Raw genomic sequence first — 25,206 nt, 5'->3', positions numbered from 1 at the left:
TTCAGTAGACACAAAAATATTATGTATCCAAGTTAACGAGAACTGCAACTGCGAGAAGTACTTACATACGATCTGATTTTTTTTCTGTCAATATAAATTACCTAAGTGAAGTGTGCACAGAGGTGAAGAGTGAAATTACAATATTATACATTACGAGCTCTCCGCGCGAAGTCGGGGGCAGTAACCGCAGTATTATCGCGGATATGTCTATTGTCTTCCTATCTGATTCATGGAAGCCATTCGTTAACTCACGCGTCGGTCGGCTACGATCTGTCGTAATTACTCCCCCGGCGGCACGATCAAAAACATCAAACAATTTTTACGTCACATCAAAGAACACGAACCTAGTACCTGTACACGATACGAGCACAGTCTATGGAACTTATATCTTATATCTTTATTACGCTGTGGTACCTCGGTAGTGAGGCGAGCGTAGGTACATGGCCGTCGCGACGGATAGTCGATTCACGGTCGATGGAATATTTCACGTCACACGCTCATTCAGATCATAAAGTTTCGCCGACGGCGGACGTTCTGGCGCCGACGTCGGAAAACGAATCATGTTGTGTAGACTTAAGGCGGGGTATCCATGTGCGCGAGAGCGGGGCCGGCCCTTCGGCGCGGGCGCGCCGAGTGGGGCGGGGCCGGGCTGCGCGCGCGCGGTGGGCGGCGCTGTGGCGCACTCGCTATCCGCACGCGCCCGCGCACGCACGCATGAAGACCGAGGAGCACCAGGACGAGCGCCGGGCGCCCGCGCGCCGCCAGGAGAAGCCGCCCTTCTCCTACATCGCCCTCATCGTCATGGCCATCCGCCACTCGCCCAGCAAGAAGCTCACCCTGAGCGAGATCTACGCGTTCCTGCAGCAGCAGTTCCCCTTCTTCCGCAGCTCGTACCAGGGCTGGAAGAACTCCGTCCGCCACAACCTCAGCCTAAACGAGTGCTTCGTGAAGCTGCCCAAGGGACTCGGGCGGCCGGGCAAAGGCCACTACTGGACGATCCACCCCTCGTCGGAGTTCATGTTCGAGGAGGGCTCGTTCCGGCGGCGGCCGCGGGGCTACAAGCGGAAGTGCCAGGCGCTGAAGCCGCAACTCGAGGGGGGCTACTGCGCGGCCCCCGCGGCGCCGGCGCAGGGGCACGGGTACGAAGTGGGCGCGGGCGAGTACGGCGCGTGCGCGTACGGCGCGCCGCCGCAGCAGCTGTACGCCGCCGAGTACTGCGGCTACGGCGGCGAGCGCGACTGGGGGCTGTACGGGGAGCCCTACCGTCCGCCGCCGTCGCCGCGCCCCGACCTGCCCGACATCATCCCCAACTACCAGTACCCCGGCGCCAACGACCACGGTGAGTGACCGCCTCTGTTCTAGTAGTACAGCAATAGTACAGCCGACTGCCGAGCTGACCGGGTGACCCGGTCACCCGGTCAACCGGCAGGTGGCGACCATAGTATAATTATTGAGTAGTAGCGAAATTAGACTTTGTAGGCAGACAAAATAGTACTACGACAACGTGTTGCATGCACTCAGATCTTACTTATATCACAGAATATATTATATTAGTAGTTAGTATACCGACTTATATACATACCCGTACAACATCATCCGACGGGACTTGAAATGATAATTTCAAAACTTTCAGAACGTAAATTTTACTCGACTGTGAGATTTAATGTAAGTAATTTAATTAATTATTAATATAATTTTAGTTAAAAAATATATTGATTAAATGAATGGTGAGCTAACATTATATTATTGTGACCTAATAAAAATTATTCTTTGAATATAATACGAGCTATAATCTCCAAAGTACGAGTGTCGAGTACCTATGCAGTATGTGTGAACTCGTAGCGCTTCCGTAGCGCGCTACGGGCCGGCACCGCCGCGCCGCGCGCCGCGCGCCGCGCGCCGCGCCGCACTCTACGAAAATGAAAATGTATTCCTCTTGTTTATCATAATATTATATTTGTTAATACTTCTTTGCTTTTTTATTATTTTATAAAGTTAATTTTTCTAATATTATTCTAGTATACTTTATTGTAAATTTATTATAAAATTTCGTTTGTTGATTCTATGAAATAAACTTTCCTCGCTTTCTTCAAAATTTATATTATTTTAAAGATTACACATTAATATTTTGCGTACAGAGATGCGATTACTATTTGAAATATTATTATAATAAGCAAAAACTTGTCCAGCCATTGTTGAAATCTAGCGAAACATTATTTTGGTCTCCTTCCTCTTGCAGTAGCGGTGCATTCGCATTTCGCGCGCCCATCCACGTTGCACTTTACTAGGCTAGCATGAAACTGCAAGCGGTTCGCTGCACAAACATACCTAGGTCGGCTAGGTCACGAGTTCATGACCTACATAGATGATAATGCGACCACTACCTGAAAAACGACTTTCAAACTACAAATACTTTCAAAATTCATTCTAATATTATAAATGCGAAAGTATCTCTGTCTGTCTGTCTGTCTGTCAGTCTCGCTTTCACGCCAAACGTCAAAACTACCGAACCGATTGTAATGAAATTTTGTATACAGATACTCTAAAGCCTGAGAAAGGACATAGGCTACTTTTTTACTGAAAAAAGGGTTGTAAGGGGGTGAAAATGCGTAAATTTGTTCAAATTAAGTTAGTTCCAAAAATTCATAATAGATGGCGCCGTGCGTCTTCTACATCGCGGTGACGCTTGCTCAAAAGTCTTGCTATAAGAGGTGCATATTATTGTATCTCCCGTCCCGAATGTGTTTTGTTAGGCATTTAAATAATGTTATAAATAATGTTACACTCGTTGTTCATAAACGTTTTCATAATATCATAATGATAATTATCATAACGGTTACCTGATATAAAATTCGTCTAGTATGTTTTAACGGGAACTTGTAATGGTACGCGGAAAGAGGTCTAGTTGATTAGTTTTATTCTAGGTTTAACAAAAATCTTTTCTTTCATAAATTATAAGTACAGACAAGGAAAAAAGTACGGTAAACCCTTCCATAGAATTTTTCACGTTACATGGACTTTTGTATAAAAAATATTAAAAGACGTGACACGAGATACACTGTCATACGTCTAATGTTGCATGTATTTTTCTCAAATAAAAAAAAATATTCATGATCTAATTGGGCATTTTCAATAAAAAAACTTTTAAACAAAAAATAATAACCAAAAAAGGGAGCCGGGAGAGTATCCCGGCTTCCGTTTTTTGGTTTTTTGCTATGTCCCTCGACTTTGTGAATTTACTTTTGGGGAACTAGTGACCTTTTGCAAAATAAAAGTAATGTAGATAAAAAAGCATTTTTATAACTACTTTTATTAATAGTCTCAATGCTGTTATATAAATAAATATGGACCCTGAACCATGTAAGGCCAATCTAACGGGAAAATACTGTAAAATCGTTAAGTAACTAAATAAATTAAGGAAACAAATTATCAAGTAATGCTCTGTTTTATCAGGTATCGTATTATAAATCACTTTTTAACCTAGCTTGAATAACCATTTAATAAAATTAAATTTTGTTAAGCTCTTCTAAATGGCTTTGCAAGGAACACAGCTCCAAACAAGGACATCAGTCGTTTAACTTAGAAATAGAGTTATAAGTAATTATTTATCTGCTTTGAGTAAAACGATATTATAATCTCTTTCAATTAGGCAACACGTCAAATGCTCAATATATATTATTTATATATTATTTATATCATCTAACAAAACTTTTACGAATATTGCTTGAACATCATCTTATAACTAAGAATATATTAATGGAAATTCTTTAAAAAAAGTAGTAATGAGTATCACATTGACACCTTATAACTAATTGCCAACGCGTTTTATAACGCAATTAATTTAAAATGGGCCCGTTCCCACCAAAGCCAAAATGTTCAATATGAGAGTATAAGTTTAATTATCTCAATAAGTAAAGATGATAAATAAAAAAATATTTATTAATTATTGCGGTACGCGATTATTACAAAAAAATAACTATTTATATGTGAATGATTTTAAGATGTTCCTTGTAAAGTCCATGTACCCTAGCAAGGCCAACCATCAAATCTTTGATTGGACCTTATAAGGAACCACCGGCCTTCCTAGGAACATTACCAATATTTTAACTTAAATCGAGGCATAAGTAGATTTCCTTTTATAAGTAACATACATATTATTATATCCTAATACGCTATCACTGTAATAAAATGTGAGTTAGATATAGGTTAAGTAACTAAAAACTTAAATTTTGCAGTGTGCGGAAATTACAAATGTGACCTCGACAACCAAAGTCTACAAACAGTGAGATCGTACAGCCACAATTGCGGCACGATCGACTCGCCGCCGCCGCGTTTGTGGCCTTAAGTTTGATGGATCTAAGTGTGTAGCAGAAATAATATGTCTTACCATGACGATAACTATGACTTTTTAATAGTTGGCCTCCAAAGGAACGTGGCCTTACATGGTCCATGGTCGTTATAAGACTTATGAATATTTTAAAGTTTTGAATATTTTTTAATTACGACCGTTTCCATTTGATCCATTTGCTCGTTTTTCGTAAAAGTTTTTGCCTCACGTATAACATAGGTATAGATACTACGGTAGGTACGTTTGATTTAGCAAAATTACACGTCCTTAAATATAAAATCTGCAATAATTCATTTAAAAAATATTATGTGACTAAACATAATTATTATGTTCAAAGAGAAAGTAGTACTCATTACTCTGAGCCTATTACTGGGTAAATTGTTCTATTTTTAGAGAAAAATCGAAAAATAATCAAATAAAAGATCACAGCGTCACATTTGGACAAACAATTATTTTTCTTATTTTAATAATAATTGAAGCTAACTATATAATATTCTTTGATTTGTCAATGATACATTTAATTTACTTACTTTTAATTAAAAAAAAAACGCCACACACCGGACACAGTTCCATTACAGAGCTATAGAGTTTGTACACATTAAAGAGATTACTTTTATTGTTTTACCACCAATTTCCGAAAAGAAGTCAAAGAAGAAATTTTTCCATTTACAAGCGCCATCTGTTTTCGAATAGACCGATTATTTTACATAAGGAAATGTTTCCAAGCTGTGCTGCAAATAGATGTGCATTGTGCATAGTTTCTGCACTGTTTTACACCAGGTATTCATAAGTAGCATAGAGGTATCTGAATTCCTTTAGCTGTAAATTCATTATCAACATCATGCATTATTTGACAATATAATAATTCTCTAGGTAATATTCAGACTATGGTATTACCCGACTCTGCAAATTATATTATTAATATTATAGCCCGATTCCCGGGATACTATCATGATTTAGATTGTATCTGTAGTTTAGGCATTTAACAATAATAATTAGTTATTGAATCATTGTTTGATGATTCATATGCGGAAAGTCACTACTTTGCGCATATGAATCGTTGAGCTTTGCTTCATAATATGCTCAGTCTACTTTTGATAATAAAAAAACTAAATTTAATTTAAAAAGTAATAGTTAATTTTAAATAGTTACCTATGATTTTTCTGGCTTCGCCATGGTCGGGTTAAAACGACATCAATGAGACTTACAACTTAATTCGAAGTTCGAACTAACAAAAGCTTTAACACTCGAATCCTCGAATGTTATAATTAACTTAATATGACGCTATTATGACGCCCTACGGTCTACGGAGATGCTGTAATTTACCGTTTATAGAGTATTATGAACTCATAATTTGAAAGCTACAAAATTATAATAAAAATACAGCAATAATATTCAGCATATGAACATTCCTTTCTCGGTTATTAATTTCCTATTTTTGTTTATTATACTCATGATATCGGCTTCCAAAGTAATACCAATTTATTTAAATTCAAGCATACATTCAGTATCTCCCTAATATTTACAAATTACGTTTATTTGAAACACACGCCAATAAATCTTCAATTTCATTAACTGCATAATATTTGCGTTTGAATTTTTTTAGGTCAATTTTGAATATACTTAAGTAAAAAAATAGGATTTTGGTGCGATCTCGGCAACGCCTAGCCTTAACTGAGCGAGCAGTAGGCGTGTAGGAGCTAACATTTTAGAAAATGTTTTCAACTATTAGGTCTATTAGACAAAATACAGAATTTAAAATTGTTTGATTTTCAATCCCTCCGAAATTGTTTTTAAATATCTGATTCGTATTCTAGGGAAAAGTTTAGTGATTTCTTAATTTAAATAGTAACACAATAATACTATTATTATTTTTAAAGAACATTATATTTAGGCACAGAATACAATATAGGTAAGTACTAGATTTTGGTTACATATTGTTTTATAAATTAGATTTCAAAAACCTAGTATTAAAGCGTAGTTTAGCTTTATATTAAATAAAGTAAATGGTAAAATTATAAAAATAAAACAATATTATCTAAGGCATGTAAAAAATAAAATATAAGAGCTGCACAGCGCCCCCTGGTATCGAGATGCGCAACTAAAAGTGCACTGAAATATCTCGCAGGGACGTGGTTTCATGCTGTGTCGCACCAGGGCAACACGAGCTGTGGGGAGGTAACTGCTTGCTTAGGCTTCAATAGCTCCATCCTCATACCACTGTACAGTGTACACTACGCGCGGTGGGAGTGCCTCCTAGCGCATCCAGACTGCTAAGACCGATACGTGGTGCAGTTGAAATATACCTAATATTGTGATAATTTGGTATTTGGTATTTATATTCGTAACGGAAACCAAATTTTCTAAAAATAGCTGTCGGCGACGGGTTAAATAAATTTAAAGTAAGTACGGAGTATTTACTCCGTAGGTACTTTAAATTTATTTCAAAGATTTACTACTTAATAATATTATGTATTTACATATTATTAAGTAGTAAATCTTCTTATTATACTTATATAAAATTCTCGTGTCACAATGTTACTTACCTTACTCCTCCGAAACGGCTTTACTGATTTTTACCAAATTTTATATTATGCATATAAAATATTGTTTTGCCATATAAAGTATTTCTGCCATATTATTTTATTGAAGTGACCATTATAGACTAAAGAAGCGCTTACACGGTAAACAATTGCGGCAATAATAATTGCCGCAATTGTTTACCGTGATTAATAATGGACCGATCTGTTGCCGCTATAATAACAAATACTAAAAACAAAATAAAATTAATATTTAAGGGCTATTTAAGTTATTTCCCATACAACAAACGTAATTTTTTCGGCCTTTTTTGCTCGATTTATATTATATAAATAATGATCGATATATTATCAATAATGTACCTGTTAGGTAGGCATATTTTGAAATTTTCACAGTCTTTGATATATATTATTATATATTATATATGGACATTGCCACGGTGCCATACTTATATTTTAGTCACATAAATTTTTTTTATTTTTTTATTACAAAATATTTATATGGCAAAAAACGTTTGCCGGGTCAGCTAGTATAAGTGTAATATTGTAACGATACATTTTTAACGACTGATAAGTTTGTACAAATAGTTGGGGTCACGTCTGAAGCCGGATTAGTTTGAAACTCCTGAACGTTTTCCTGCACTTCAAAAATTCAGTTTACGAAATATTTCAATCGCACTTGCAACTGAAAGGAATGCATCTGGAAAGCTTCCATGATGCACTTCACTAGGGCATCATAAGCCTGAAGCAGGTTTCCAGGAACTGAATACAAGCACTGAAAATACTGAAACACTAGCGTCGATATACAATAATTGTTATAGAATAACATTCCATTGCACATCTGCTTCTCTCTTTTCTCAGGAAATTGGCAAATAGGCGATATAGAAAGTATTCTAGTTGTCAATCCAGGGCCGAAACATTTTTACCGACCATATTTCTTTAATTTTATGATAGGCCCAGTAGGATGATGGATGAAACAGTATAAGAGTCTATGCAATCGACATTTTCCATCAATGTTCAAATCAATACGATGTGCGGCGCAGATTGAAAGTGAAAATGAAGTGGTGTGACGTCACATTTCAGTAGCAGTATCAGTCACACTGCAACCCTCTCCCACGCTCACGATCACAAGTTTATAATATGGAGTTTATGGCAAATCAAGAATACATCAATATAATATCTAATATCATATTTTGGTAATACTCATATTATATTATGACGAGCTGTTGCCCGCGGCATTGCTCGCGTTAAGAAGTATTATTATATACAAACTTTTATCCCCTATTTGAACCCGTTGGGGTTGGAATTTATCAAAATCCTTTCTCAGCGGATGCCTACGCCATAACATCTACCTGCATGCCAAATTTCAGCCCGATCCATCCAGTGGTTTGGGCTGTGCGTTGATAGATCACTATGTCAATCAGTAAGTCACCTTTAAGTTTTATATATATAGAAGATATAACAATCCGATCTCAGATGATAAAACATAATTTCTTGCTATTTCTTAATTGTTTATTCTCGCGTCGGTCAAGGTTAAAACATACTGGATCCATAATTATATTATTTTGTGATTTAATAATAATAATAATAATAATAATATCTATGGACGCTTCACACCACGTCAGTCTGGCCCCGTGCTAAGTACCTGAAGGACTTGTGTTACAGGTACCAGACAACGGAAATATATTTAATACTTTTATACTATACATATATTTAAGATTTTTATTATATCATACACATATTTAATACACATCCAGACCCGGGAACATTGAAAACTTTTTGTTCCGTCGGCGGGATTCGAACCCGCGACCCCCGGCTAGAGCTACCAACGCGCTCACCACTGAGCCACAGAGGTCGTCAAAATTTCTATTTAATGCGTCCGCAAAATTTGTGCAACCAAACAGTATGATAGTTTTCAAAAGATAAATAATAACTTAAATTTGTTTCATTATGTTTAGGCATTTTGGCTGGTTTTTTATTCGAGTTTAATTTAGTTTTATTAACGTTTCAGATTTTACTTACATTGCTTAGCTTAGCTAAGGGCTGTGTAGTATGTTTACTCACTATAATACGAGTATGTTGTATTGCATATTGTATCTAACCTTGCATTTAGGAAATTCCTCGCTGTTCATGTGTTCCTAGTCTACGAAGTCGAAGTTACTTCTTTTCTATACAAAAATGATTCCAGAATTTCCCTTCTAGGAAAGAGGAATGAAATTGTGGTTTGTTGAGAAAATTGCAGTGCAATTATTATAAAAAGTAAAAACTGCTCATTGCAATAATTTATGCAGGCTGGTTGCAATGTTTTAACGAAGCTAGTATGCACAGCAGCTGTTGTGCTCTTATATATTTCTGTTTCCCTAGTATTAGATTCTGCTGTAGCAATGGCGTACTTGCAATGAAAATTATGAGCATTTTGGCTACAACGCGATTTGGCTGCAACATGCAGTTTGCTCGTTATAAATCATTATTATAAAAACTGTATTTATTAAAAAAAATGGCTTAACCTAGCCTAGGTTACCCCTTGGTTTCTAAGAAGGGTATTTTGAATCTTGGAGGTGCCTTAAACAAATAATTATTTAAATATCCAAGTCGTCATATCATGCATAGCTATTTTGTGTTTAAAACATTTTCTAAATACTTGGCGTGTGACAAATATCAGGCAAAGTTCCCGTTAATGTCGGCACTTGAAGTGTTTGTCGACAGGTATTACGGGCACCACCACTTGAGACCATGCCACTTCTCCCGCAGACATGCGATAAGCACGCGTGCCGGTATTAACCAGTAGCTCACTGACAGACTATTTTATGGTTTTCACATCCTTGAAATTACCATAATATTAATACGCGAGCGAAAAACTTTGTAACCCTTTTTAAGTAATTCAGACTAAATTAATGTAAGTCGTGTTCAAAAATCATGTTTTTCCCATTACCGTGACGTGTCCCCACGCCAACTTGATCTCGAAACTTGCTTGTAATTTTTATAACATACACATTAACCATGATCTATTCATCGTTTTAAATGCTCATAAACATTGGTTATCGCATTGGAAAATATCGACTCAATAGGCCCAGCCTATAAATAGTTATCATGAAATAATTGCTTGTCCTATCAAAAGTTCTAACTACCGTAACGCATGCTGTTTTCGGGTGCCCACCCTAAAATAACAGGATTTGGCACATTACAAGTGCACGGGTCACTTCTCCTTAGCGTGTTCCACGGCCCATCAGCGGTCCCACGTCGTTAATGTTAGTGTGCCACCGATGAAGCACGATAGTATAATTGAAATATTAATTTATTAATTGAAATATTTTGGACGTCGTCTGGGATTTTATTGTATTGACCTTTGAAAGATTTGCTTACTTTGCTCAGCCTGGTTATTGGTATATCTAGCTTGTGCTTATTCCTAGTGTTTCTGCAGTGAATGTCACTTTTTGTTTTAAAATTATTTACATTTTTTCTCACGTATAACACACTGTCCAAAATGTATTGAGAGATTACGGTCAGAATTCTTATTTCTTTAAACTTTTCTCTGAGAGATTCAAAGGATGACATTTTATAAATAGATCGTATCTTATCGTATCTTATCGTATCTTATTTTGCTACTTGATTTTTAAATAAGATTGTATGTTGATCATGTCAATCTAGAAAGTAATTTGGCCTACGTACTTTGCCCTAAGCAAGTTTTTGCAAACTGTGTCGGTTTTTAAAATTTTTCAAGAAAATCTAACTTTTTCTAATTACCGTATAATAATTACCTGTTCTTAACTACCGTTGTATGAAAAACTGATACGTACTTTTTTATCAATTGAAGTTTTCTCGCGGTTTTCATAGATTATGATTATCATGAATGAGTCTTTAATAATACTAGCTTTTGCCCGCGCTTTGCCCGCGTTAAAAAGTATTATTATATACAATATTTCATCCCCTATTTTATCGCCTTAGAGGTAGAATTTATCAAAACCCTTTCTTAGGGGATGCCTACGTCATAGTAGCTTTATGCATGGAAAGTATTGGCCCGATCGGTTTAAAATTATGTTGTAAAGTGGTCTGGAGCTCTCTGTAGCGAGTATAAATTAAGATGTGGAGTTCGACAAGGTGGATTAACATCTCCTCGTCTGTTTAACCTTTACGTAAATAATTATAAAATACGCTGTCGCTATCTAATATGTATCATTACCCATATTGTTATCTGCTGTAAGTTTTCCCAATAAAATAAAATAAAATAAGCTGATCGAGGAGCTGAGAAGCACTATGTCGGTTGTTCCATTGGCGGAGTAATGCTGAATAACATTAGTTATGCTGATGACATGGTGTTGCTCAGTCCCTCGATCAGTGGCCTCAGAAAACTGCTAGGCAAGTGTCAAGCGTATGCCGAGGCCCAAGGACTCAGGTATAACTCTAAGAAAAGTGAACTTCTTGTTTTTCAACCCCGTGAACACAAAGTTAGCACAATACCACCCGTGTTTCTAAATGAAGTTCCACTTGCTAGAGTCAATAAATTCAATTACCTGGGTCATTGGGTAACTGACACGCTTGCTGACGAAATAGACATTGAGAGGGAGCGAAGGGCGTTGGCCGTACGTGGGAACATGTTAGCTCGTAGATTTGCAAGATGCTCTACAGAGGTGAAAGTGACTTAATTTAAAGCTTACTGTCAGTCCTTTTACACATGCAATCTATGGGCGAGCTACACCCAGCGTGCGATAAATGCTCTTCGTGTTCAGTACAATAATATTTTTAGAATGCTGTTAGGACTACCGAGGTACTGTAGTACCACAGGTATGTTTGCCGAAATGCGCACTGATGGCTGTAACGCCATACTAAGGAAACGAGTGGCGTCATTGATGCAGCGTGTCAGAAGTAGTCATAACAGCATTCTAAGGGTATTAACTGACAGTTTTGATGGTTTGATAAGACATTGGATAGAGGTGCTTGTTAGATAGAGATTAAGTTTCATTTACAGTTTCAGTGCCTTACCATTCATAATAAATAATTTTATACTATAAGAATTGCAATGTAATGTACTAACATAATTTAAATTTTAATTGTACTTTCTACTAACACTATGGATTTCCTGTGATCCGAAATAAATGGTTATTATTATTATTATTATTAAAATTTACAAAGTTTCATAGCCCTTTGGGGGTAGTATTGATAAAAAAACTTTCTTAGCGGATGCGTACATCATAACATCTACCTGCATGCCAAATTTTAGCCCGATCCGTCCAGTGGTTTGGGCTGTGCGTTGATACATCACTATGTCAGTTAGTCCCTTTGTGATATATATAATATTTAGATATCTATATGCTGAGTATTCATAAAATTATATAAGTACAATTTTTTTTTCGATGGGAATGACCAAAGAAGAAATTGGAGAAAAGAAGGCTTGTTCCTTGGAAACGTCGAGTAAAAATTTGAAATTACCCAGTTTTATATCAGAGATCAAAGGAAAAAGTGAAAGAAAGGTATACTTAATAAAAGAAAATACTGCTTATCAGCGAAATTCCCACAAAACGGCGGAAGAAAACTCAAAAAAGAAATGAGTTAAGCTTTTGAGCTTATTACAAAAGACAAAAAGAAAAGAAAAAAATGGAAAAAATCGAGAAATAAGTGTTCATAAATAGATATGAACTTGTAAAATTACGAGAAAACAAAAATAAGTAAAGGTGAATGCCCAAAAAAAAACCCATAGTCGATTGAAATAATTTATATGCAGCAAAGCAGACCATTAATAGTAGATTGTAAATATGTAACTCATTTTATTCAAAACCATAACCGAAACGGATAATTTGAAAAAATAAATCTGAGATTTTGAGACAGCGCTTTGAATCAACTATGCAGAATCTTCCTTTGTTCTTGTGTTTTCCTAAAAAACGATGGTGACACGTATAAGAATATACAAGTTAGAGAAAATAAAGTCAAAACTGGCCAAGTGCGTGTCGGGCCACGCGCAATATAGGTTCCGTACTCCGTAGTACCGCAAGTTTTTGATATTTTTTGAATGGTCAATGAATGTACATATTTTTTTATAACGTGTTATACATTACTAACAACATCATCTCAGTTACGTTTTTAAAGGAATTTAAACTATAAGTTCCTTTAATAATTCTCCGAATAGTTACATTTCTTTTAGTTGATCGACTTTTACTCAATAACTTATGAAGACTTCTTAGTCGTGATAGTTTTTCTTTTAAATTCAGCATATTTCCTACTCCCATGAATATTTTTCCAGACGCAACTGTTAAACTGGTAGACGGGGGGACACTGCAGGACTCTAAAAATTTTTTTTCCACTTTAAAACTTCATATTTCACATCTCTAAATCGGAAAATTATATTATGTTATACTCATAATATTTTTAAAAACCTATCCAACGACACCTCACACGGTGGGGTGGACGCGAAAAAAAAATGATCCCCGCTAAAATATGTGTAGGGGAGGTACTTACCTTAAACATTTTTTAAAAGATCTTATATACCATTTTGTCGGCAACATTAATATGTGCATTCATGCCGAATTTTATACGAAATTTTATACGTGGGAGAGCCATGCTTCGGCACGAATGGGCCGGCTCGACCGGAGAAATACCACATTGTCACAGAAAACCGGCGTGAAACAGCGCTTGCGCTGTGTTTCGCCGAGTGAGTGAGTTTACCGGAGGCCCAATCCCCTACCCTATTCCCTTCCCTACCCTCCCCTATTCCCTTCCCTGCCCATCCCTACCCTCCCCTATTATGCCTCTTAAAAGGCCGGCAACGCACCTGCAGCTCTTCTGATGCTGCGAGTGTCCATGGGCGACGGAAGTTGCTTTCCATCAGGTGACTCGTTTGCTCGTTTGCCCCCTTATTTCATAAAAAAAAATTACAGCTTTGTAGGTTCTATAGTCTCTGAGCAAAACCGCGGTCCGCGGATAGACAGACAGGCGGACGGACAGACGGACGGACAGACTATAAGAGTTCCTTATTGACTACGGAACCCTAAAAAGGGATGTCACCGTATGTTTTTCGGAAGAAAGCGTATTCCCTCTTAAACGCACCCGTAGCTCTGCTAATATTGCGAGTGTCCATGAGTGACGGTAATTGCTTTCTATCAGGTGACCCGTTTGCTCGTTTGTCCTTTTATTTTCGAAAAGACGTAGATAGTTAACTGATATCATGACGTAATAATCGTTAAAAATACATTGTACAGATTAAACAATTTCTATACTAATCTGACATTGTTTGTTGTTATTTTCTCATTTTTCAGATTTTATTTCAAAGTGTCTATTTTTTACTATTGGTAGGTTATGGTTGTATAGGACATCGTTAATTCTACCCCTTTTGTGACAATTATACATGTGCAACTTATTAATCAGTGTTTTTCTATGATGTTTTAGATAGAATTATAATGCTTTCTAATTACCGTACCCATAAAAAAAATTAAGTCTTATTATCTAAAAAACTATAATTAACTATACCACGCCAAATTTATTATTGTATTCGTATCTTTCATTACTTTCATATTTTAATGAGTTTAAGTCAAATTAGCGAAGAAAAAAAATGGTAACGGTAATTAGGCAAATAATGCCAAACCGGAGAATGGCCGACCTGGTAATCTATAGGATACCCAACTCCTCACCAACTTAGAGCAATGGTTTCGTATTTGGGCTCATTTTAATTGCGACAACTAGTCAGACGTAGATAACCAATAAATTTTTGCATGCTGCTGCTGCAGCATCACCTGGATTCTTTAGGAGCCGAGCTCCATATGAACCCAAAGTGGAGGTTTCATGTTTGGACTCATATTGACGCGTGACGGCCTCATCTAAAAGGACATACCTAGATGGTATTCATTGGGATGTAATATGATCCTGTCGATAGGAATTATTCTGCACTAAGTAAATAACCAACACAAGTTTAAAAAGCATGAAATAAAATAAAATTAAGAAATTAAAAAAAAACCCCGCCAACTAACAAAATATAATATTATTTCATTACTTTTTTAAGTTGTTTGGCGGGGGTTTTTTTTAAATTTTTTAATTTAATTTTATTACCTATATGTTTATTGTAATAAAATTTTAAAATGTGTCGAATTTCTTCATTAGAATCACTTATTTTAACAATAAGAAAAACAAATGAGAATCTCACATTTACCTAATTTGAATTTGGAATTGTCTTCTGTAAAATTAAAACTTTTTAATGATACCAAAATCAGCCAGATACAATAGGGATGACGACAAGGTCAAAGATTAGCTGATTTAAAAAAAAAAAAGACAGCGTTAAAAAATTAGTGTTTCCAAAATTTCAGCTTCGTAACATAGGTAAGTACTAGTAAGTATATTAATATTTGATTATTATAGAGTATTTATTAGTTTATAATATACTTATTATTTGTGTATTAGAATGTAAATGTTTATGTAATTATTAGGCATATATTATATAATATTATTAGAATTTAAGTTAGTTGTTAAGTTTCAATACATATAGTTTTTATTAGAGCACAGTATACCCTAAGTTAATTGTTATTGTACTCCTATAGATACCAAAGGTCGCTTGGAAGAAATAGCTCAATAGCAATAAAGCCGCCTTTGCGTTATTGTATCTCTGCTGAATGTTGTACAATATCTTGAACGCAATAAAGTATATTCAATTCAATTCTATTCTACTATTTTTTTATGAACCTTCAAAGTTAAGTCGAATATTTTTTTATAAAACTCCTTTACTTTTGTATACCATTCGATAAGTTATATATATATTATATGTATAACAATTATTCTTATGAAACCACTTTCATAAACGTAATATTTAACATAGCTATCGAACAAACTAGCTAGGCGTGACGTCACAGTTAGCTGACATTCTGTATGGAGCGTTTTGGGAAGGTCTATTTTGTATGAGTTTTAAATTGTGATAATATCTTGGATAGGAGAGTTTTTAAGCTATCCAGGAAGGACCATTCACACTTACCAACAAGAAAAAAAATTTTTCGTCATGCCTATTGGTAGCCCAAGAGATTTTATGACAAGTTCATACAAACTATAGTGCAAAAAGCCTTTTTCCCAACCTATTATTATGCTTTTAAATTCTATATTCATTGTTATGACCGGTTTACAAATTATTCCAATCTAGTGATCCAATCCAGCGATTGGATTGCTCCTGTAATAATGTAAACGGGTTCTGAAATGCTCTGGAATGAACTGAATTGCATTCCACTGCCCGTTCACATTATTACAGGAGCAATCCAACTCTGGATTGCAATAATGTAAACCTGCCATTAGGAAGGGATTTTTTCGGATCAGAAAGCGTAAACATTAAAAAGTAAAGCCATCAAAACCAGCAATATTATCAGCATGTTATCAGGCTACTATTTTTTAGGCACGCGTGTGAGTTTTAAAATTTAACTTTCCTTATTTATGCAATCCTGGTGTATAGTATGCGTATCGGAATATCTATAGAGAATAGATATATTGTTATGATCTAAGTTGTAACTAGTACTGTGCTGGTAAGTATCTTCTAGTTGTGAGACAGACGACTAACATTTACCTGACATAGCCAGCCGCCCGACCAAAAATCCATGTCCGCTATCTACCTATGGACTATATACGAATTTCTCTGTTGGCGCAGTAATATAATACAATTTTAATATTATGACGTTGTCAATCATGTTAACTACCTACTATACAAGTTAAACTAGGCCTCCTAGTTGGGTAGCCAAACCGGCCATCTGCTGCGGTGGACGTCAATGGAGTAATATCGGCACTGAAAGTTTCACAGCAGTGTGACAGCAGTGCATTCCTGTCATGCTGCACTTACACCAGGAGTGCATGGATAACGGAACGAGAAAATTTTATTCAGGCTTGTTGGTTTATCCACAATGAAGTTATAGGGGGTCAAAAAGAGCCTGAATTGGTTCGAGAAAAGGATAGTACGGCCGTGCCGCTTTTCTGCTCGCCTTGGCGGCGGCACTGCCGTGCCCCCAGATCAGCAATCATTGAGTTATAAGTTATCTATACTAATATTATAAATTCGAAAGTATCTCTAGACAGAGATACTCTAGAGAGAGACAGACGTCTGTCTGTTTCGCTTTCACGCGAAAACTACCGAACCGATTGTAATGAAATTTTGTACACAGATAGTCTAAAAATATCGTCAGAAAGGGTACCTCGCAAAAGAAAGAGAGCGCACATGTATGATGTAGGTTAATATAATTGTAGGGGTATACTTTTTCACGAATCCACGATTTTTCGACGTAATGTTAGGGTTCCTTTTGCCTAAGTTATGTAAACTAGCGATAAATGCACGAGTTTTAACCGATAGTTCCTTGGTTATACCTATTTTAAAGCTGTCAAAATTTTCGAAAACGAAAACAATTAGTATTAGAACTTCACAAAAGAGTGTCTCGGTGCACAAAGTATAAATAAAAGCTTGATTCTTGCGACTCACAGAGCTTAACATGGCACTAAACTCCAATCATAAACATGGAAGGAACAATTATTCACAGTTAAAGAATATTAAACAAGTCAGCTATACTTGCAAATTTTAATTCCGCGCACTCGCCTTTTTTTTTCACGCAGAGAAATGCATTAATGCATTCGACGCAGGGGATGGGGACTCCCGCTGCGGATATGTGGGGCTCATCGCGGCGAAGATGGTATGTGCCGCGACCCTACCCACTAAAACTCTGCGACGCTCCTCTCGCCACCCAAGACGAAGCCACGGGCATGACACCGGACACACCCACCGTAACTCCGTCAGTGGCCGTCCGACCTTTGTCAGACCACACTCATTTGGGGGCGCTTCTCGCCCCGCAGGCCGACAGAGGCCCCACTTGGGGCTTGCTTGGACCCGCCCTCTCTGGTGTCACGATGCACGGAGCGTTTTGTGCATCGTGACCCACTCTGGGACTCGAATTTAATGACGGCGTCCCCACGCCGCCACCACGAGTACCCCGGCTAGGGTGGATCATTGTGCTGGCGTCGCGCACGTCTCCGCCTTAGCCGTCTCGAGGGGTCGACCGCCTCCCTTTCCCTGCTGCGTTCGGCCTCCTCCTTGGCAGCCATAACCTCCTGGGCGAAGGTGTCAACTGCCGTCCACGCGGTCTCGCTACTCAGCATTGTACATGGACATTGAGCGTATAACACCCATGTACAAGCGCCGACAGCCCAGGCTCGGACCCCCGAGATTCGGGAGTAGAGTCGCCAAGGCCCCCGCAGATCTCGTGACATTTTCGGAGAGCCGACGGAAGTGCTCCCCGAAAGTCCAACGCCCGTCCAATACAAGGCCCAGGTACGTCATCGACGGCGATACGGCAATCCTCGTTCCGCTCACGACAATCTCCAAACCCAGTGGTGGCGCATTCCTGGGCCCAAGAACATAACGGCCTCGGTTTTGTTCAATGCAACTGTGAGGCCCAACGCTCTAATTCGGTGATCTGTCTGTGCGACAGCAGCCGTCGCCCGAATCACCGCCTCTCTATGCGTTCGTGCGCGAACAACCCCCTAAAAAATGTAAACATGCGCTCGTATAAAAGTATACTTACAAATAATGGACACAATTATTTTTGGTTTGGTTTGGTTTGGTTTGGTGGTAAAAACATAGTTTTAACTTTCGTTTGATAATATAAAAGGACCATTTGCTAATTCGTATATTATTTAAATTTAATAAATGAATTATGTTGTGGGCATAAACTTTTGACCGGTATGTATATGATTAGGGAATGCAATCCCGCAAGATAATTTCAATCCCGGTATTTGCGGGACTGAACCATCACAATCCCGCTGGATCCCGGTATTTGCGGAATCCCGCATGGTGGACATAAACTTGTAAAATAAATCGTACTAATGACTTTACTAGATAGAACCCGTTTTATTCTTAGAAACTCAAATAAAACAAACTTTGTTAGACACTTTTTTACAAGGGTTTATTAATACTTCATTCTTTAGAATATATAAAAATAAATAAATAAACTTTTTGTTTGGAAATGGCTACGTAATAATAATAGTAAAAAAAATAAGCTTATTTATTTTCAGCTTTTATAAAAATTATAATTTTTTTCCAAATATACGAAAAATTGTGCTAAAAGACTCCGTTACATACATACAGCCCAAGCTTATAAAAGTATGTTAAAAAAGTTGTGTCTCGAAACGACTCCTGATATTCGACACAAGGTAGCCAGCAGCTGAAAAAGTTGGCTCAGCTTCAACGCTGGTTGCAGGAACATTATTTTCATTGAATTATAGGTGAATTGAAGGAAAATTGTTTAGTGGGCTGCCTGTAGCCAGTTCACTTTGTAATCCCGCCAGTCCCTCGGGATCCCGCTAAATTTTTGACCGGGATTAGTCCCGCAAAATGCATGCGGGATCCCGGTATTTCGGAATTCCGGTATCCCGGTATTGCATTCCCTATATATGATTAACTAGACGTTCTGCGCGGCTTCGCCCGCATAAATTAGATAACAAACAAATAAGTGAGCAACAAAAAAAACGCCTATGATCTTTCACGTAGTTTACTTCTTATCTGTACCAAATGACAGAAAAATTGCTTCGTAAGTTATGCCCCCTTCAAGTAATTTCCCCCAATTTTTTTCACTGTTTCCTCTATTTCTTTGCTCCTGTTAGTTTTAGCGTGATAAAATATTACCTAGCCTTTCTCGATAAATGTGCTATCTAACACTGAAAGGATTTTTCAAATCGGACCAGTAGTTCCTGAGATAAGCGTGTTCAAATTAAATTAAGAAATATAAAAAAACCCCCGCCAAAACAACTTTAAAAAGTAATGAAATAATATTTACTGCCTTTAAGTTCAAATAATTCCCAACTTGTGTAAAGTAATATTTTAGTCCATAATTGTTGTCAAGGTGTGTCGGGGGACCGCCAAGAAAACTACAACCTACAACCGCCAAGTCGCTGGTTACCTATCTCGATTCAGATTGCTATGAATTGATCTTTAAACTTGTTATGTGAAATCAAAAATCTACATTAGCGGTCCCACGACACACCGTGACAAAAATTATGGACTAAAATATTACTTTACACAAGTTGGGAATTATTTGAACTTAAAGGCAGTAAATATTATTTAATTACTTTTTAAAGTTGTTTTGGCGGGGGCTTTTTTAAATTTCTTAATTTAATTTTATTTCATACTTTTTACACTTGTGTTGGTTATAGTGTAGAATAATTCCTATCAACAGAATCATATTCTCATGATTACCATCTATCAATGTCCTTTTCCATGAGGCCGTTAATATGAGCCCAAACATGAAACCTCCACTTTGGGTTAATACGAAGCTCGGTTCCTATAGAATCCAGGTGATGGTGGAGCAGCAGCATGTAAATATTTACTGTTTATACTTTATCTACTTCTTACTGGTTGTCGCAATTAAAATAAGCCCAAACACGAAACATCTGCTCTAAGTTGGCGAGGAGTTGGATATCCTATTGATTACCAGGTGATGCTGCTGCACCAGGTCAACTTTCCATTATTATGTGTATACGTATCTTGTATATTCACAAATGTCACGAACTAGAATGAAATATAAAACCCATCAAACGACTACAAGTTGCTAACGGCCTTTCATGAACCAGATAAAACCTGATTGTCCAGCACTGAGCAGGCTGATGATTATGAATTATAGCTAAGAACACTCTCGATCATGTCAGCTTTCAAACAAAAAAAAACTAGATCAAAATCGGTCCACCCGTTTGGATGCTACGATGCCACGGACAGATACACACACAGACAAACAGACAGACAGACAGACATGTCAAACTTATAAAACCCCTCTTTTTTGTCGGGGGTGAATAAGCCCTTTCAAATAAATTTCCCCCATTTTATCCACACTTTCCTCTATTGCTTCGCTCCTATTAGTACTAGCGTGATAAAATATAGCCTTCCTCGATAAATGGGCTATCTAACACTGAAATATTTTTTTAAATTGGACCAGTTATAGTTCCTGAGATTAGAGCGTTCAAACAAACAAACTAACTAACAAACTCTTCCGCTTTATAATATTAGTATAGATGATATAGATAAGTTGCACCTGGGAGAATGATCTACGCTCGGAAAACTCAAACTATTTCGGGATGATACTTCGCGGGACAACGTATTAGTATGTTTCGTTCAGTAATTTAAGAAAGTATACAAAACATCCATCTTCATTCCTCACTAAATTCTACGTACGAGAAAGAGTGCAAAAAGTGCCGCGGCCCTACGACATGCCACGTGGACCATGGTACTGAATGACGCGGACGGGCGAAACGCGGTCGGCGGTGCATTCCCCGCTGCAGTAGCACCAGGATACCATGACACTGTAAAAGTTATTACTTATTAGTTACTGCACTTCAGCTTTACCATCATCACTATCGTTAGTTTAGTGTCCAAATAACCTCACTTAAGAAATAAATAATAATACTTAGTTAAAAAAAACTAAAAAATCACGCTTGAGATAGGTAAAAGTCGTGTTCAAAGATTCCGTTACATACATGCAGCCCAAGCTAATAAAAACGTGTTAAAAATATAAAGCTGAGGGTCAGTGACGGAGCGTCAAGTTGCGTCAAGTTGTCAAATGTGTTTTTTGTATACAAAACACACATATTTTGACAACTGGACGCTCCTCTTCGCAGTCGCCTGGTCGCGTAGGTTTGGCCTAAGCTTAAATGTCGAGCTCCATGCCTTGCGAGGAAGGAACTACCTGAGATTTACGCCCTTAACATTATGATGGTTTTGTAAATATTATGAACTTGGCCATAATATAACATAATATTATACGATGCAAAAATAACAATAATTTATTGGTCGCACCAAATCACAAACAGGGAGCTTGCTACGTACTCGTATCTAAACAGCGATATGAACGTTATCTGACATTATGTCTTTAATAATATTATTATGATATTTATTTATTTATTATTATTTATTTATTAATAATATTATTTATTTATTTATTTATTTGACTCGCCAACAGCAAAACACAGAAATACATTTAAATATACTTAAACTAAAACATGCACTTATGTGTAAGCCAATTATAGGCGTGTACAACATTCATTAAGAACAGTAGATAATATTATTTCTTAAATCTAATAATGATTACAATGTAGTTTTAATTTTCGAAAAAATAATTGATAGATAATAATACGTAGAAAAGCGAATTATTGTCGAAAGCACTAAAAAAGTGATATTATGCAATTTGAATGTCTCGCTAGAATTCGGGAACGGCTGGATTTCGCCAACTTAAGTCTTAAAATAATATCAATACAATTCATGGTAGAGAGAGCCTGCGGGCTGCGACGGCCAGACCTTCCTCAGTTTAGGAAAGCTGAAAGTTTACCTATTATTATATACTATAACTGTCCTGTATAACGCCTCCGTGGTCTAGTGGTATAGAGCGCGGCTCTTGACTCGGAGGTCGTGGGTTCGATTCCCGCGTTGGAAACATGTTATTTCCAAGTTTGGTTAGGACAATGCAGGCTGATCACCTGATTGTCTGACAAGTAAGATGATCCATGCGTCGGATGGGCATGTAAAAATTCGGTCCTGCGCCTGATCTCTCGCCAGTCGTGTCGGTCGTCCGTCCCACTGGGTTATGAGAGTAAAGGAATAGAGAGTGCTCTTGTGTACTGCGCACACACTTGGGCACTATAAAAATTACTCCTGCGTAGCTGGCCTGGTTTCAATGAAACCGGCCACCGTCACCGAAACCGGTGTGGGAGCTATTATTATTAAGCCACTATAACTGTATGCGTGTAATATTATAGTTCCGAAGTGTACATGTAGCGTGTATAGTGTTGTTCATAAGTATAGGTACTTTACGCATTCGAATATAAATAGAGGAGGTTTATCGGGAAATCATAACTTTGAAGGATGCACCTCCAGCTGGCCTGTCGAGGAGCACGGATGTGGTACAGTGCGCTCGCTGGCGGCGGATCACTTACACTTGTAACGTCATTCATGTCCTATCGGAGGAATTGATTCGTAAGCAGATGGCACGCCCACGTGATGTGGTCAGGTTATGTCAAGTCCAGCTGACAGACCACTACAAATACTAATTAATATACTTTAATTTTTTTCCTTAAACTTTGGTTTTTCTAAGTATGTTCAATTACACGAAATTCATAACGTATTGCCTGCGTAAGCGTAGTCCACAAGTTTAGCTATCAATTTTTTTATATGAAATAAGGGGGCAAACGAGCAAAAGAGCAAACCGGTCACCTGATGGAAAGCAACTACCGTCGCCCATGGACACACGCAACATCAGAAGAGCTGCAGGTGCGTTGCTGGCCTTTTAGGAGGGAATACGCTCTTTTCTTGAAGGAGAAATGATAGCTTTTTTATCTTCATAGGATATTTATAACATGAGAAGTGGTCAGATTAGTGTGAAAGCCCGAGAAAAACTAAAATAGCCATTTTACAACCGTGAGAGAGAGAAAAAATTTGAGAGCTAAATTGTCGATACAATATGCCATAGATCATGATATTAAAGGATCGGATACCGTCCGTACCGTATTGTATATGTCGCAGGATGATTTGATAAATCGGATTATCGCAAAAATTCTAGGGACTTCGCGAAAACACGGTTAATTAGATAATGCTGTTTATATTTTTCAATTTCTCTAAAAAAGTTAGTTTTTTTTTGCGAAAACTAATTAAAGTTTAGCTAATAACATACTTAAAAAAAGTGCAACGGAAATTGTTGTTTTAATATTTGACTGGTAATGCATTTAAATGTTTTTTTTTTTTCATTTTTTAATTTAACAATCAAAAGCACAATTTTTTAATTGGTGAACTTTCTTATTTTATTTGTTACTAGCTGACCCCGCTAACTTCGTTTCGCTTTTTTGAGAAAGTCGATCCATGCGTGGAGCGGGCACGGGGCATGTCAGTCCTTTCTTTGACGTGGGAGAGCCATGCTTCGGCACGAATGAGCTGGCTCGACCGGAGAAATACCACGGGCTCACAGAAAACCGGTGTGAAACAGCGCTTGCGCTGTGTTTCGCCGAGTGAGTGAGTTCCCCTACCCTTTTCCCTTCCCTACCCTCTCCTATTTCCTTCCCTACCCTCCCCTATTCCCTTCCCTACCCTCCCCTATTACCCTATTCCCTCTTAAAAGGCCGGTAACGCACCTGCAGCGCTTCTGATGCTGCGAGGGCGACGGAAGTTGCTTTCCATCAGGTGACCCATTTGCTCGTTTGCCCCCTTATTTCATTGAAAAAAAAAGTTCTCTCACCGGTCGTGTCCGTCAACCGTCCCACCTGATGGGAAAGAGTGATCGAATAGAAAGTATACCCTGTGTATTGCGCACACATTTGGGCACATTATATATAAATATTTTGAACGTTATTTTTATGTATCATCAGTACTTTTCGCAGCACAAGCGAAGTTATGTAATTTTATGGCAAATTTTTGCAATTTTCGGAAGGATCTCTAATATTATTCAGAATTAAGCATAGCCTATTTCCATCACAAACGATATAGCTTTCCGTAGGTGAAAGAATTTTTAAATTCAGTTAATTAGGTAGTTTTTGAGTCTATTCAATACAAGCAAACAAAAAAACTTTTCCTCTTTAAATAATAGTATAGATTTAACTACCCATGAACTAATCTATTATATATTATTATGCGTCAAGGTATATCAAAATACATTTAGGATAGTTTCGATTTGTTGCACAATTTAAATCTAGCTTTTGGGAAATTACGTACACCTGTGAATTATGATCACCACAATTACTGCGATTCAGTTCTCAAGTGTTTTTCATGTGGTTGCAGTAGGTAGTAGGTACTGAAACAAGAAAATATATCGGTTGCAGTTTCCGCGTTGCAATTAACCAGGAGCACATGAATGTGAGCTGGACTGCAGTACCTAGTTCATTCATTGCCCGTGTATTGACATCATACCCCACTCCACAAAGCTCAGTGCTTTGTGGAGTGGGGTATGATGTCAATATTGTCGATTATAGATATAAAAGTAAGTATTTGTAATTACCAGACCAAAATATGTTAAGACAGGGCTAAGGCCCCACATACTTATTTAGCTAATACGAAACTTCATAAAATGTCATCAAAATTTGTGTGAAATTCTGTGAATAGCTTTTGTCTTTGATGTTAATGAAGAAAATAGCTGTTCACAATTTGGCGTTATGCAGGAGTTCCGTTTTTATCCCTTTTATTGTAACGTTGCAATTTCTTTGCATTCAATTTTTTTTACTTGTATCGTGTTTTTTTTCCTATGGCAATTTCCGAATACACACATACATGTCATTACCTGTCATTATGTCAATGTCATGAGGACATTGACATTTGCCATTTGGTAAAGAGTTGGATAATAGATAATTGGTAGCTGGTTT

General features: G+C 37.3%; 1 protein-coding gene across 1 annotated transcript in view; it reads left to right on the top strand.

Moving 5' to 3' along the window:
* The first annotated feature begins 699 nt into the window (after positions 1 to 699).
* The window catches only part of LOC121739274 (forkhead box protein F2-like), a 40,276-nt gene continuing 15,769 nt past the window's right edge, over positions 700 to 25,206 (top strand). The window contains exon 1 of the mRNA XM_042131638.1: positions 700 to 1,339. Within this exon, the coding sequence (XP_041987572.1) occupies positions 715 to 1,339 (625 nt within the window). The 5' untranslated portion in view covers positions 700 to 714. The remainder of the gene's footprint in view (positions 1,340 to 25,206) is intronic.

This window comes from Aricia agestis, chromosome Z (assembly GCF_905147365.1).
Source record: "Aricia agestis chromosome Z, ilAriAges1.1, whole genome shotgun sequence".
NCBI lineage: Eukaryota > Metazoa > Arthropoda > Insecta > Lepidoptera > Lycaenidae > Aricia > Aricia agestis.
This window is presented reverse-complemented; position numbering and strand designations above follow the sequence as displayed.